Here is a 17,292-nt window from a genome sequence, read left to right as displayed (position 1 = left end):
AACTGTCACAATTCGCCACAGCGCCAGTAAACAGTGCTGTCTGTGGTGCCATTGACCGGCAGGGACTGGTTACGTTTTCGAGGAGTACTGCTCTAGTAATATCCTTTTCTTTTTGTTCGTTTTTTTGTGTGAAATTTTGTGCATATCGCTAGCACTGATTAAAACGAGGTTCAACTGTAGATGAAAGTTTGAATCCTAGCTGGGCAGACCCACGGTGTTGTCTGGTTGCCACCATCCCACTGAGACATCAGATATCCTTTTGTGCTTCCAATTTTCTTAATGCATCTTCTTTTGTGTTTGTAGTGTTTGAGATCTCACCATATTCAAATCTTTTTTTTTTTTCCGGCTGTCCTTTTCTTCTATCCGCTATCATCATGTTCCGGGTCACTGAGAGCTGAGGCCTATTCTAAATGAAAAATAAAAGTACATAGTATGTATGGTACTTGCAGTATATTGTACATATACTGAATTAACATTGGGAAGGATAAGATATGAAAAGATAAGATTCCTTTATTTGTCCCACATACAATGTTCTCGAGTCTTGATTGTAGTTAACATCTTATTTCCTCAGGGAATCATACATAAAGTGCATCTTAATGAGATAGTTATGGCATGAATGTGAGGCTAATTTCTTGCTGAGGCTTCAGGCAGTGACACAAGTCTTGTTCATGCAGTTGGTGTTTGTCGAATCCCCGGAGGTTAGCCTGTTTCTTTCTTTCGTTACTTTTTTTTTTTTTAAATTTTCCCTCTACCTTGTTGATTCTTGTGATGTCCTCTCCGGGTATTGCGTCAAAGGATCGCAGGCCATGGCTTAATGTTTTCTTGTTGCTGGATCACTTCATAGCTGCAAGGTAGCTCGGCGTTTCTCTCTTTGCAGAGAGAATGAATCAGTTGTTTGTTTTCCAGCTCGATCGATCCTCGGGGACCATCAGTCCCCTGTCGCTCAGGGGGTGAACAGGTGCGCTTGTTTACCCGTCTCTCGTTTGTTTGCCGTGGTTCTGTCCACTTTCCGAAGATGACTTCATGAAGGGATTGCGAATGCAGAGTGGGGGCTCCAAGACGGATTAGAGTTAGATGTTTGAAAATCTGAGCATGTGTGCTGAATATTGATTTTTCTTTTCCTTAGGGTGTGTGCTTTTTGGCCAATGTGTGTTGTTTTAAATCACTGCTTTATATGTTGTAGTATCATTAGCTCGGAATGTCCTTGCACCTTTATTCTTACATTGCATCAAGTCGTATTTTTCTCCTTTTGCCCCTGCCTATTTAAAAAAAAAAAAAAGGTCTTAATCACACTTATTTCATCCTGCCTTTCATTTTGTGGATTAGATACCTTAATTACAGTCAATATGGACTCTAAACTGACATTTTCAAGTCAGGCTGTGTGAAAACGCTGATGTGTGAAATATATGCAGTCAAGCCCACGTACATTTTCCTGGAATGCATACATTGACAAGAATACATTGACCTTTTGCTTCAGGAACATAATGTATGCAAACACTCAAAGATGCTTCACTCCTATACTGCAAATTTTTTTAAGCACGGACAAGGTAATGTGGCTGAAAAAAGAAACACAACTGAAATTTATTAAAATGCATTTTATTGCACTGGGCTAAGCTGAGCTCCTGTATTGAAATGGCTGTAATCAATAGTTGTATAATAATCCCTTAAATGACAGTATAAAATCCCACCCAGAGAGAATTATCGCCCGAGTGCAGCTGCTCTCGGCTTTATGGAGCTTCACAGCGCGCTTCGTGTCATTGTTTAAGCTGCACTGCTGCAACTGAAGTCTTTTCCGCCGGTTGAACTCTGGCTGTCATTTTGGGCCGCAGCAGGAAACTGTTTATAGTAAAAGAAATGAGGAAAAATTTACTTTTCACCTTCACCTGCAGGGCACAGTCACAGTGGAACATACAGCTTTGCAAGTGTCAGATGTTTCTTTCAGCAGCACATGAGACAGTGCAAAAGAAATGGAATTTAACGAGTATATTACTCGCTAAAATATAATAGATCGGAATAATGCTGTAATACTGTCAAACCTTTAAGTGCCTTAAGAAGACTTATTATGCCCCTCCTACCACACACACTATTTGAAATAGTGCCCAGGCCTCTTGAAATGTTTTCATCAAAATATCCAAAGAATTAAAGACATCATGTTTCTTGCCATGGTGAAATTGGCTTGTCGGAATCTGTCGCGCGCAGTGTGCCATTCCACCCCGCGTGCTGGATCTTTGCTGGCTCGTTCCTGCCAACGTTTGGCCATCTCCTACTATTGGAAGCAGATTCCAGAGAGTGGAAAATAAGTTGTTTACAGAGAATAAAAGCATTGTTAAGCCACATAAACACGTCGCCAATCAAGCTCCTCCGCCAACGCTTTCCCAGAGCAATGTTAGTGTTGTTTTAGAGAAGCAAATAACATAAATTCTATTTCATTATCTTCGATTGCACACACACACACACACACACACACACACACACACACACACACACACACACACACACACACACACACACACACACACACACACACACACACACACACACACACACACTGTGACAATTTATATAGATGTTGTCAGAATAATAATAATAAGATTAATTATTATTCTTATAGTTATTTTTGCGTGATGCCACCACAGAAAGGCACACTACAGGTCACTGTCCCATCAAATGTGTGTACATTGTGAAGTGAGTTGCCTGAAGATTTTGCTGCTGTTTTTGATCGTGATTTGTTTTTTTTTTTACACTTAAATGACATTTAAGAAAACGAAAAGTCTAAATGCTTCTCAGAACTGTACCGTAGATTTGATTAAAGTTGACCTTGGAATGCGTGAGTGCAGTATTCAATTAAATCATTTATCTCTTTCTGTGGGAATTTTTTTTTCCAAATTTTGATTAAATCCAAGGACCTCCAAGGTCTCACTACATGCTGTGTGTCTATGTCTCAGCCCCATTTCACTCTTTTGCAGTGTATTTAAATTTGAATGAATGACCTACTAAGTGATGTAACTCAATGGCAGCCTATCAGAAAACCGCACCTGGTCATCATTTATCACAGTGAAAGGATAAAAGCCAACAGATAAGTACTTGCATCTACGGGCGTACCTCTTTTTGTTGTGTCAAATATGAGCATAATTTGGCTGAAAGGCCTGACAGTAGATAATGGACTGCAACAAAGATATAGTATCTCTATAATGATGTCAGGTCATTGTGGGAAAGACTAGATGCTTCTCCCGCAACACAGCAGAAGAATTGCACTTAACCTGGCCTTTGCATTGAAAAGCACCCTCATGAGCGTACAGTTTGCATATAGAATGCAGAAAAGATGCAATATTGATTGTACTCCACATCACCGTCATGGCTGGATAGGAAGATTACGGTAATTTAAAACTATCTTCTCTGAAATGCAGAGGTTGTCATGGATACCTACCCCTCACCTGGGTCCTCAACCTTTTGGTGAAGAGGTGTGTGTCGCAGACTGCTAATGGAAGTCTCGAGCCAAATGACAAATGCACAAAGATTCTTCATATGCTAAAGCAATTAGAACCAGGCCTGATGGGATATTAGCCTCTGAACATCTTAAATAGAATTTTCAATGCGTAAATTCTCACTGGAAATGGTATTGCAAGAAAAGCTTAAAATACAAATTTCAGAGAGCTTCTGATGCTATGCTGGAAAAAAACCTCAAAACTACTTTTCTTGCGTGGGTCATCATGTCATCACTCATTTAAAACTCAAGAGGAATCGATTAGCCGGATCATAGATTCTTAACAAAAAAGTAGTTATTAATTTCCATCCCTACATGTAAAATGTGTGCTTTGGTTAGATATTGTAAGTGTTTATTGATCCTTGTCATATATTTGTCATTATTTGTTCAAGAACAGACACAACACAAAAATCCCAATATAGCTCTTTTTTAACGCCACTTTGGTTTTATGTGTAAAGCTTTCCAATTCTAAAAGATCATGTTTAAAACCCGTACTTTTAAAACATTACTGATGATTTAAAATCTTAAAATTTGCAATACTTACTGGCAGAGCAAATTGTGGTGGCACACTGAAGTACGCTTCTCGTGTAACGGTAAATAATTTCTCAGAAATCCTGTGAGATGCACAATTTCCATGTGTTATCCTTCAAACATTGCATCCTGACTACTCATTAAACCTATCACACTTGTCTTTACACAATTGTAATGATGGTAAAGTCACAAATTCATACGTTTCTTTCCATTTGTTTTGCTGTCAGCTATCGTGTGAATACAAAATGCAAAGCTGAATGTTAAAGATGGACCATTTGTAAAAGAACACTAAAAAAGTGCTAGTTTTCATGAATGAGGCATATTAAGTAATCGTAGAAAAATTTAATACATTGAAAAAACAAATAGGAGAATCTGAAAACAGATCATGAAACTTAATTTGGGACATAACGGTAAATACATGAAACATTTGACAAATATTACTTCAGAATATATTTTTTCTTGAAAGCAATTATTACCATTTGAATGAAAACAACTTCCAATAATTCACATATCAGTAATATTAACAGATATTCAAAAGGAAATTCAGTGCGGTAAATTTTTACCGTTATTGATCTAATTAGATGAAAATGGCCAATAAACAAATGATGACGCCGCAAAACATACCCGCACCAATAATAGTAAACTGACAGAAACGATAACTTAAAAGCTAGAAAGAGGCGTTAATACAATATTTACCGTTGATGGCGCATCCGTGATTCTTAAACATCAGCATGCTGAGTGCACCTCTGGCATATGACCCTGCCTCAACCATTAACACCCTGGCTTGTGCTGTTAAAAAGACTCCATCCTCTCCAGAGTTTTTAAAGGCCATTCCCCCTATTCGTGCGACATGACCTTCTGCTCGGCTGCCATAGAAGTCCAAGTGTGGCTTCACGGTCCATAACCCCCAAAGCAAGCAAACAACACCCACTGAAAGGCAAGACCTCGTCCTGCTGGAGATGTACCGTTGCCGATGTCTTTGCAGAGCCTCCAGCATCATTAACGATGGCCGCTGCCGCAAGTCCTCACAGCCTCGCAATCTGTTTTCGCCTCCGCCATCTGGGGTAGGGGTTCACCAGCATCTGTGCTAAATCCAGCAGAATGCTAAACACCCGTTGACTTACAAAGGGAATCAAGACCGTTAACAGACGGCCTGCCTCCCGCCATTGCGCTCATACGCACACACAAAGAATTTGCTCCCCACCACCACTACAATTAGCACGGGTTTTTGGATGCTACACTTTGGTATGTGAAGTGATTTTTAGGAAAGAGAAACATTTCATTTAATTTTTACTTACTTAGGTTGGGAGGAACAGGAGTTGCTCTTACCCGCTGCTTTTAATGTATCTCCGGTGTGGTATTAACTGAGCTCTGTAGTACGTTCATTTAATGCAATGTGTGGTCTCTGTGAGGGATCGTAGTGCGTGGGCTTCAAATTGCACTAGATGGCACAAAATTATACACATTGTCCCTTTAATTTGACTTTTTTCTTATTTATTTTGCACTTGACAAATATTCCTTAGTATCAAAAAGCTGAAACTAATAAGAACAGATTTTCCGCATAAAGGAAACCCTACTGACAAGCCCACTCGAGAACCAATTATTGGGTTTAAAAAAAAACAAAAGTCAAAACAAAATTAAAACTAATTATGAACAAATAAGTTGCACAGGTCATAATGATGGAAAAAGGTTTGAAATGATTTATCTGGGTCTCATTTTTTGTCTGACAAAAACTGTATTTGAGCAGGGGTGTGTCGAGCTTTTAGAAGCATTGCATTTATGCTTGGAAATACTTTAGCTTGGAATCTCAGTTGGTGTCAAGTCAATTCTTGTTTTTAATCTGCATCCTCAGATAACACACCATATTTCCCATCCAGACACGCCTATCACAAGCACTCACACTAAGATACACTCCTATACCTCTCACATCGATCCATTCAACAGGCAAGCATTAGCACTCGCTTGAATAGTCCCCCACGTTTTGAGTCAGGATCGTAAGTGCTTCTGAACAAATGCACACTTGCAACTTTCTGCTGTGCTTTGACGCACAAATGTGTCAGGATGAAGATGGATATGTCTGCTTCTTGTTTTCTGGTTTTCTTCCAAACTGGAGGGCCGCATGTATCTGCTGATGCATTGTGCCATACAATGAGGTCTTCTTCTTCTCATCACAAATCATATGAATAATCTTGGATTTTCATTTTTTTTCCCCTTTAGGCAATCAAGTGATATATGGAGCCTTCTCTTGGTTTTAATGACACTCCTCCCACACACGTATGTCATACACTCAAAGATAACTCTTCGAAACACCCCTCTTTTTATTCAGCCTTTATTCATTCATGTAGAAAAGAAGACAACAGACCAATAACTGGAGTAAAATTTTGCACCCATTTTTATACATAACATCGTTCTCATCATCACATCTGAGGGTGACTTTTTTTTTTTTTTTTTCTTCTTCAAGGAATAAGGATTTCTACAGAGTGAAAGGTAGCCTCAGTGCTATTAAACAGAAACCTCAAAACAAGTGCGGACATTAAAAAAAATAAATTAAAACAACACAGTAGCTTTCCCAATATCTCTACTCAACTGTTCCTCCTCCCTTAGAATATACCGGCGGGGGCATTTGGAAAACAGCTGGTGCCCTCCCAGCTGTCTTGTGGTGTATGTTGAAGTGCACAGTGTGGCGGTCAGCCTGTTGTCCCCTGTTATTAAAACATCCCTTCGTGTGTCTTTGCTGCATGAAGGCTACCGCAACTGGACGATAGACCCTGAGTCAACTGCATCTTTCCAGCTAGTTCATCTCAAATGAAATATCCGCTCAGTCAAAACAATCAGCAATTGGTTAGTTTTTAATCTATATTTTATTACGTCTTAAGCAAGTGTTATAAAGTCATTTTATTTAGAGTGGACACATGCATCAGATCATATGCAATTGTGGAACCTTTTCAATTTTGCTTTTGCGCAACTGAGTTGTAGGACCACACAGAAATGTAGGGATGGGAGGGTACAGATGAGAAGGGCCGATAATGCCGATATGGGCCGAGATTGACTTTATTTTAAGGTATTGGGTTACTTAAGTTATTTTGTCCTCCACCGCTGTAGTGGGCACTATGCTGCTATATCGGCGAATCATCATTTGCTTCAGAAAGGTTTTTGGCAATATTTTTGCCGTCATTGTGTTGAATGAAATTTTATATCTATACAAAATAGGTGCGGTATTGGTCCTTGGTCTCAATGAGTATTCAAAAAGCGAATACTCGTACTTGTACCGGTCTGAAAAAAAAAAGGTCTCAAACATCCTTACAAAAAATAATTCAAAGGAATTCTACGAGATTGTTGTCATTGTTTTAAAAAAAAAAAAATCTTCCAATGGGGGTGATTTTAACACGTTACAAAATATTACAAATGTTAACTGATATATATTGTGCACCTCTGCAGAGAATATCCTGTAGATTTACAACTTTAACCTTCCAATTATAGTTTGTTTTATTTTCAGTGTGGCCCTCATACTACTTTGTACCATTTTGAACAATTGTCAGTTGTGAGACATAACAGACAAAAAATTAAATTTTGTGTATGGCCTATAACTGTTTTTATCCATAAATGTACCCAGTATTTGATTTAATTTGACATTTGTCTATGGCAGTATAAATACACCGTAATTTAGGTTTAGACGTCACGGTTCATTATAATGTTAATGAGTCATTTTTGGCATTGTAATTAGAACACTGTAGTTTTCATTTCCATCAGAATATTATGAGACCATAAGACGTTTCCGTTATTTAAACCAGTCTCAGTCGGCTAATTTGAGTTACTAAATGAAGGTTCTCAGATGCAGGAGTTGGTTTCTTTTTTTTTATCATTAGTGAGAATGAGTTAATATTGAGAAATCATAGAAATTAGACTGCTGCTATGTTTCTTCCTCGTTTTCAGAATGAAAGACAAAATAACCTTTCTTCACATGTTGGTTATTTTACCATATACTACTACTAGCGGCACTTGTCTTTGTCCTTGTCTGTTATTTATCTTTTTTTGAAATTTTGGCACTTGTATTCTTGCACTTGTATGCGCTGCTGTGACAAGTGAGTTTCCCCGCTGTGGGATGAATAAAGTTCTATCATCAACATATACTATAATGTCATCTCCTTAAAAATATCTGCATTTACCATCTCATTTCATACTAGGAACAAGATGTCCACTGTGAACTGAAACTAATTGTCCTCAAAATAATTTGACTTTTTGGTGCGCAGTAGTCACATTGATGGGGTGAGGTTCTGATGCATGTCACCTTTCTCCAGATGTCTAGCCATGTTTTAACTACATCTGCATTGTTCCAGAATCTTTTTAACTTGTCTTCTAACTCTATATTGTTACTGGTCCTATTTAAACCAACACAATTCTTTCAATCGTGTTCCTAAAACAGCAGCCTTCACTCTGTTTGCTCTTTCCATCCAAACATCCATCCATCCATCCATCCATCCATCCATCCATCCATCCATCCATCCATCACAACGACTCTCTCTCTCTCCTCTCTCTCTCCTCTCCCTCTCTCTCCCCCACTCATTAGTCTCCCCATGTAGTGGTTTGTGTCTCATGTCTTTGTCAGAACTGTTATCACTGCTGTCAGCTCCTTTGGCGAGAACAAAGTCGTCCTCTACTCACGGCACCACAAAAGACATGAGAGAAATGAAAGCGCTTCGGATAAAAACAAAGAGGCAGGAAGGAGGAACAATTAAATTGGGTGAAGTAATCCAGGGTAAAGGAGGGGACGCTTGGAACAAGTAATTTTATGTCAACCACGATTTACTGTCATCAGTGGATTATAAGAGCCATCAACTTCTTCCTCTGTCATCCCGTCATCGACACAGCAAAGAGCATACGGTTGATCGGAAGATATGGGAGCTATCTATATACACATTAATTGGCTTTCCTGCGCAGTATAAATATATCTCCTTCTACATCAGCTAAGCCTAGGATATCAACCTCAAATAAGTTACTGTGTATGAAGAACAGCAGTTTTGAAAGACACAGAGATAGCCAAAAGAGAAAAATCCAACCATATATAAATAGCACTGAAAGAAGGGCCCACTGTAATGTGTTACAGTAGTAGAGTACAGTATAGCAGGACAATTACTTCTGTCACGCAATAGCAATATCCAAATCCACATGGCTGAAAATGGTCTCTTCTACTTAGCAAACATATCAGACTTGAACCAGCTGAGGCACAAAGGGTACTTTGGAAACCAAGGACAAGATGGCCAGTGGCCACAGGGTCGTCATCGTAAAATGGCGCCAGGCATTCGAGGCTCAGGGAGTGCGGCCCTGTTTCATCACGTGTAGGCATAATCTATGTCGGGGATACCGCCCTCTCTGTAGCCACGGTTGGTACCATAAGTGACATGATGTTGGCTGGTTTGGCTATGAATGGTGCCATTGAGGCTGCCGGCTCTGTGGTTGCTCCTGTACGTCCCGTTTGCATGGGAAGAAGAAGAAGAAGAAGAGGGGAATATGGTGTGGATGTAGGTGACGTCCTCCAGCTTGGGCTGCAGTGGCTGGTGAGCCATGGCTGTCATCTGAAACCCTGCCGGAGGGGCTCTGATCTCTAAGATGGAATTGTCTTTCTTGGTGCCCGACTCTACATAGTCATCGTAATTTTTTGCTCCTCGGCCTCTGTTGTATGAATGAGAGTCCCCTGACTTGTAACTTGTTCTTTGTCCATACCAGCAAAAAATACCAAAGATGAGCAGTAGGCTTACTAACGCCGTGGCTCCCCCAATGATCCCTGCCAATGGCAAGGCCGATAGCTCAGAGTCTTGTGTGTCCTTATCCGACCCCTCACCCCTGGAGTTCACCACGGCCTCTCCAGTTTCTATCTGAGCACAGGCTGGAGTAGAATCTTTATTGTTCGTTTCAACACTGCCAACGCGAGCCGTCCCCACGTTGGAGCCGAGAAAGGTCTCCTGTCGTAACGGCAGCAGGCAAATGAGGTAATGTGAACGTGGTGTGAGTTGGGTAAGATGGTACTGCCTTCTCTCTCCGGGAACAAGAGTCTCTGTGATGGAACCGAGTGCCGCACTGGTACCTAACCTCAGCCATGACAAACGGAACGAGGGTGCCGGCTGTGGGCACAACCAGCTGACCAGAACGCTGTTGGCAGATAGAGCTTTCACAGTCAACTCCAGGGCTCCTCCGGTTACATGCCCCTCTCCCCCTGCAGGCAGAGGCATAACTAGGCCCGGCCGCTTCGCTCGGAGTGTGAAGAGGGAACCTTGCGTGGGGACCAACAAAGAGTTAGTGGTGGTGCTGCCATGGGGAACTGAGCCCACAGCGTGCCCGTCCCCTCCAACACTGTCATCACCTCCTCCGTTCTTTTCTGATGGGTTTACCCCAACACCGGTGGCCGGACCAGCTGGAGGTCCTTCACACTGCTCCATTAGATAGGTAAGGTCTTTAAGAGACTGGCCCTTCACTGCCTCAGGTCCCTGACAGGTCAAACCCCTGACTGTTACAGCAGACCCCCAGCTATGAAGCCATGCGTGGAGCCAGCGAAGGCTGCAACTACAGTACCAGGGGTTTCCTCGTAGCAGCAGCAACTCCAGACTATCTGCGTCCTTAAGAAGCCCCCGAGGGAGACTGGTCAGATTGTTTCCCGATAGGTCTAGCTTCTGGAGCCGTCGCATTCCGTCCAGAGCCCCTCGCGGTATGTGAGTCATCCCGTTGTCCTGTAAATGGAGTCGAACGAGATGAGCTGACGGGAGGTTGACCGGTGGAGACTGCATGGCATTTCGGACTAGTGATAGCTCTGTCAGATTGGAAAGGCGGGAAAAGGTGTCATCTGCAATGCGTGTGTTGGCTAGCAGGTTCCCGTCCAGAACCAAGCGACGTAAGGAGGAGAGCCCTCGGAAGGCATGTGTGGGGATGGTGTTGATTCGGTTGTCGTCTAATCGCAACTCCTCCAAGGACGCGGGCAATCCCGCAGGGATGCTTGACAAGTGGTTCCGAGAGAGAAACAGCAGTCTGAGCCGTGGAGTCCCAGAGAAAGCGCGCTCCTGGATGCTAACTGTAGATATTGAATTATCATCCAAGTGTAGACGCTCCAGTAGTGGTAACTTGGCCAAAGATGATCGTGGTAACGTTCGTATGTTGTTATCCTGCAAATGCAGCTCTCGTAATGAAGGTGGAAGGTGTATCGGGAATTCATCCAACTGGTTAGCGTACAGGTAAATCACTCGTATGGAAGTGCTGCGTTCCAGTGACGGAGGGAGGCCGGCATTACTCAGTCGGTTGCTTTGCAGGTAGAGGATGGCAGCCGTCAACGGTAGAGGAGGAATTAGACTGAGTCCGCGGTCGTTGCAGTAGACAAAACCCTCATCGCAACGGCAGACTGAGGGACAGACAATTCCTTCCTCTCCCTCACCCGTCTCCAAGGCGATTGCGGCTGCTGCCAGTTCCAGCACCTCAGCCAATAAGGTGAGGCATAGCAGGAGCAGGAAGAGCCAATCGCGAAGCTCCGCAAGACTTTCAGTTGCCATGTTGATGCCCAGCTCCTGATGGAGGAAGCAAAAGAAACTTTTTTTAAAACTACTGAGGAGTGGACTGTATTTACTATATTATGTTCGCACAAAGTCGATTTCTTGGTCATTGCTCCACGCGGTGTATAAAAAGTAAAGTTTACGACGGAAAATACAATCCCAATTCAACGGAAACCTCTCAGAATAGCATTTTTCAGTGACCTAAAAAGAGATTGATACGCATCTTAAATGCCAAAACATGATCAAGAATAGATGTTTTTAGTTGATGATCTGGCTTTCACTCTTGAACCGCTTGACGTGAATGCGGTCAACTGTTACTAAATGCAAAGTTTTTCCTCTTACTTCAGTAGATCTGGGGATTGAATCGTGAAACATACTTTGGAGAGCCTGTCCATTATTATTTGGGTCAGCGCAACCGAGCACAAGACAAATGGGCAATTTAACGCAGAGAGAGCTGTGTGGTGGAGTGATTGGCTGAAGAAGATTACAAGAATCAGGGAAACCAAATGGATGATGGGGATGGAGAAAATTGGACAGTGACAGAGATTAACTGAAATGGAGTGAGTGACATGAAACTAAAATGGCAAAATGATTGGGAAGAGGAAATCCGATTAATTGTACGCAGTTCTGTTGATAGCTGTGAAGACAACAGGCGTAATAACCTCGGTGTGACAGCGCTGCATTAAACCCCGCAATGAAATGAAGCAATCCAAATGCTGAATCCCTTCATACTTGGAGAAATGCCCACACATACTAAAGAAGCAATCATGAAGCACTCACAAACCATTGTCTCAATGAAATCTTGTCTTAGTTTTCCTATTGTTTGCGAAATGTCTTTGAATTATTCAGGCTTGAAATTTCTTGAAGTGTAAAGGGTAGGATCTTCCTCCAACAAGACTGTTTGCCTATATGTATATATATTTGCTTGTGTGCCAGTGCGCAGCAATATATTTAACATGAAAACAATCAAATAATTGTCTGCTCTCAATTTCACTCGCTGTTTGTGAACTATTTTTAGTACTCGACTAACAGTGGTGAAGGTTATGTTGATTACACGGTGGCCTCGACTCATTTGATTCCCTTCTTTTTCTTTTGCCTGTGGCTATATATTTTTTTCCTGACATGATTTGACAGCACATTTGACAAACAAATCCTCTCAAGGCAAGTCTTTTTTTTCCCCTTTCCTCTCTGTGCAAATGTGCCCGTGTGCATGCGCGAGGATACAAACTCCAACTTTCTAGATGCAAACTAGCCCCTTAGCTGCAGTCAAAATCCATGCAAAGTGAACGAGACATGGCAACAATAGAACGGACCGAAGGGCTTGGGGATTTGTCGAGGAGGAGAAGGGACAAATGAAAATGAGGAAAGGAGGCAAATGGAAAGCTGCTCTGTCAGTCACAGGTGGAGAGAGGCAACGGTAGTAAAGAAAAGCAAGAAAAAAAACGTATTATTATTATAAAAACAAGCAGGATTGAGTCTGAAACGCAATTTTCTGCTGAGCTTAATTAACTAGATAATGTCAAACTGCATCCATGTGAAAATGGTCACAAATGTCCCCCTAGATATGTGGTGGCCAGAGTGATGTAGCCCCGCCCCTGTTGTTGTCCCCATTTGTGCTCCTTTTTGTAAAAAAAAAAATCAACCACCATTACTTTTGATGGAAGTTGTTATGCAATAACCCCCCAAAAAACCCAGACTGTATGCTGTGTAATTTGGTATTGACCCAATAGTTTATTTTTTCCGGTCCTTTTTTTCCCCTTCCAAATGTAATTTCGCGTTTCCATTTTAGCATTCTAAGCATTGCCAGCATTTAAAAGAAACATATGGGCACACAAGAGACTCTCAAGGTAAACAAACATTGGGAATGGTCTACGAATATCAATAAGCTTATGCTTCAATGCAACACTATAATGCTTCTCCTTTTCGAGCTTTACTTTGTTTCCTTAACACATCCATGGAATGACCCTCAGAATTATGCTATTTACACATTTCTTTCTTTCACAGCAAATCTATTTATATTTGCCCGCTCCAACCCATTTCTACCTCTGGCATATTTCTCATGTGTCGCCCTTCGTCGGTTGAATTGGCCACACATACTCAGTTTCAATCAATCAACTCGTTTATTTATTTGGCCTAGCTATAATCTCTCCTTTAAATTCATTTCCCTAAATGTATCTGAAGAACTTGATAAACCAAGCGGTTTGCTTTTTTTTTTTTTTGCAGATGACACATAATTGGTTCCATATCAATACGCCATTAATAATTGCCCTGTGATTGGTTTTAATTGGCCCATTCAAGAGCTCCTTAAAAAATAAACGGATAGGATTTTATCTACTTGTTTTTTTGCCCTCATCTGTCTTACTTTTCTGTTTTCCTCACGTCCCTTAAATTTTCTGTATTTCCTCCAGTTTTTGCCCACAATCCCAAAAAGTGCATCGTATGTTTATTGGAGAAAATTGTCCAAATGTGTAACTGTTAGTGACGGCAACATCCCAGTTACAAAGTGAATGGATGGAATCACTTCTGAGATAAAACCTTTCAGTTTTCAGATAGTTGGAAGCAAGATGTGGTGTGTGTGTGTGTGTGTGTGTGTGTAAGAGGATGACTCAGAGTGTAAGAGGTCTTTTCGACCTTAGGTATGATTGCTTGGGGCTTGCTAACCTGTTCAGTCTGTGCCTTTCACTTCTGCCGCAGTCTTGTTTCTCGTTGAGGAAATGATTGAAAGTTTTGTTTGAGTGACTGAGGATGTCACTGTCGGTCTCTGCGCTCCGTCTTCCTGGAGTTGTTTAGATGTATAGTTTAGTTCCTTGGGGAAATGGGATGTTCCTCAGCGTAGACAAATGATGATAGGGATAATGATAGTCTTTACTGCAGGGCTCCAGTAGCAACACCAGCATGGCTTAGGGCCACCACATTTGTGTGCTGTGCTTTTTTTACTGCCAGGCTCTCTTGCTGTATCTGTGAATAAGAGGGTTGTTAGGCCTGCCAACTCAAGTCATCTTCACCGAGCGTCCAGAGGCCTAATTCAGAAAACACTCCTCTAACACCAAAAGATGACAGTTTGGCCAGACAGTCCCAAGATCAGTGTTAGGCACGAGTGTCCTTCTCAGAAGTCAAAGACATTCCAGGATGTTTGCGTTAACTGTGGGTCATGCAAAAACAAAACAAAAAAAAATGTGTTGGACCACACACCCTTTTCAAGTTGTCCTCTGGTTTTACTTTGCGAGCTAAGCAATGATAAGTGTCCTGAAAAATCCTCTTGAAGGAATTTCAATTCAGAGTTCGGTCATGTACAGATTATTTTTCAAATGTTATTTTGAACTCCTTTCCTTTCAGCTACTGCCTCGCTGTTAATAGTAGTCCACTCTATTCACAGCTTTGATTGCCAGTCCAGTGCGAAAAGTCTCCCGCCGGTCGCTTGAAGTGTTCTTCTGTGTATGCTGAAGGTGCACTTCACTGATGCTTGCTTCAGCAGGTTGCTATGATGCCTGGAAGGACAAAGAAGAACACGCTACTTAAACTTGTTTGAAATCGTATGTTAGCGAGCTGGTTCCAAACATACAATTAATGCAGTTGGTGTTGTTGTTTTCCAACACGGACGAAGGAGAGAGTCAGGGGATTAGTGATTCAGTGTTCTCATTCACATCAAATGTCAGGCTTTGTTAATCCCAATCATTCAATTAAAAATCTATAATTAGCCTGATATCTTCTCAAAAACACTACAAACAGGAATGAAAACATTATCTGAAGTCCTGTGTGCAGTTCAGACTGAACACAAAGCAACCAAGAGAAAGTCTGAGTGAATCCAATTTAATTAGTGAGACACGGCTGCGTGATGAGGATGCATAAATGTCAGCCTTTTGCATCGGTTCCGGGCCAGTTCATTAATTGCAGTTTAGGGGAAGATCAAACTAAAACTGTTGGACACAGGAGCTTTCAATATTTCTGGCTCATGACACTCATTAAATGTCGTGATGCCTGCTTGCACTCCCAGTTACTTGCTGCTAATATTGCAGTGGATCTTGCACAAATTAGGTTTCGAGTGAAGAACGTCATCCTTTCCCAATGCAAAAGCACGAATGCAATATTCAACTGGATTAAAACCAATACGATTTAACTCTAAGTGTTTTTTGAACGAGTTTACTTTTCTCGTCAGACATGTTAAATATCATCACTCAAGAAATTGGTTGCCACGGTAAAGGAGGACAACAAGAGAAAACAAAAAATGTTAGCAAGTTTCCACCCTAAACCAATATGCAAACTAATTATCACCCTCTGATTATGTAGTGAAAGTAGAAATAAAGTACATTGTGGAAATACTTCCTGAAGGTCAAACCTTGATCTATGCAGTGAATAATTCCCAGTGAGCATAAATATCCCATTAAGGAAACCTTGCTTTATAGCTGTGCATAGATTTGTTTGTAATTATTATTTAAACAAAGCAATAGAGCTTTCATTAAGCACCACTTGCTAAGTGTTTGTACCTTGAGTGCAAAATCAAGCTCCCAGGTGAACACTGGCTTTAGCAAGACAAAAGTTCTCATCAGGAATACAGAGTGTACAGAGACAAACTCATCAAGGCCATTAACTGCTCCGCTGCGTTCGCTCGCTTTTTCACTCCATCCCGGAATAAGTAGACTACATAACCAACTGGGACATTCACGTGCCGTTTGCTTAAACACAAATAGAGACAAATAAAGCTGTTCTCGTTTTCATTGTCCAAAGATGCACATGCTTAGAGGAACTTGGTCAGCGGGCTTACGTATGTTGATATTGATATTTTTATCCTTAAACTTAACTGGTTGAAAAAAGTGGCACTGTTGAGAGTGGCAATTCAAGTTGTGTGTGATGTGGTGAATTGTTGTTTTTATAAAACAACCCTGGGGCGAGGTCTCATTTGTGACGACTGATTTATATTGTACTATGCACAGAGCATGGTGAAATGTGGAAGGAAAACCGCTCGACCTGAAACGGAATGCGGATTTACGGATGGCTGCAAAGCACGTCCACTTCTCGACTGGATTTGGAGTCATGAGACGATGTCAATAACCACAGATGGAGCTTTGTGCTTTGCACCCCTTGTGCATTACAAACTGTCAAAACCATCCGAGTTGTCCAGCCATCAATCATCCAAATCAATACTTTGAACAACTCGGTCTCCCGATGTACTTTAGAGGCCAAAATTTGAAAAAAATTGAAAATACCAAAGGTTGTGCAGTTCGGACTTGATCCTCCCGTTGTTAGGATGAACAGACAATAAATCTGATGAGTTTTCCCCTTGTAGAAGAAGTCGACCTTTGGGTATTCTTTAGGGGTACTGTGGTGTGGTAGGGTTAGGGTTATGCAAAAGGTCCCTCCAAAGGTCCATAAATATGATTAATAAAGCATAAATTACTCTGAGACCCCTAATCTACAACATACCTCTATGTCTTCCTGAAACTGTATTAAAAACAGTGGACCATTTAGATCCTTCATTTAAATCAAGATGCGTGTTTTGAAATGTGAGATGAAGTGGAGAGAACATGTCAACTCTTCACAGAAATGCCGGAGCCCAGAATACGATTCTGTACTACACTGTAAAATGACCAAGATTTCTGATAGTGGCAGTTGATTGTTTGACTTTTGTTTGTCTCTAAATCCGTAGCAGTTGGAGGTGGCCCACTGTTCTGGAATGACCTTCGCTAATCCACTGTATAAATGATCACTGAGGGGCTTCTAATGACCTCCATTTGCCATGCATGAACC

The 17,292-nt window shown here is 41.4% G+C and overlaps 2 protein-coding genes across 9 annotated transcripts in view; one reads left to right on the top strand and one right to left on the bottom strand.

The window, feature by feature from the left end:
* The window catches only part of macrod1 (mono-ADP ribosylhydrolase 1), a 113,528-nt gene that overhangs the window by 17,879 nt on the left and 78,357 nt on the right, over positions 1-17,292 (top strand). The window lies entirely within an intron of this gene.
* On the bottom strand, positions 9,346-11,547 carry flrt1b (fibronectin leucine rich transmembrane protein 1b). The gene has a single exon (XM_085905513.1). The coding sequence runs from the start codon at positions 11,545-11,547 to the stop codon at positions 9,346-9,348; it is 2,202 nt and encodes a 733-aa protein (XP_085761639.1).

The sequence above is a fragment of the Syngnathus leptorhynchus genome, chromosome 2 (genome assembly GCF_054491065.1).
Source record: "Syngnathus leptorhynchus isolate UIUO chromosome 2, UIUO_Slep, whole genome shotgun sequence".
Taxonomy (NCBI): Eukaryota; Metazoa; Chordata; class Actinopteri; order Syngnathiformes; family Syngnathidae; genus Syngnathus; species Syngnathus leptorhynchus.
The sequence above is the reverse complement of the archived record's forward strand: the minus strand, read 5'-3'. Positions and strand labels throughout refer to the sequence as shown.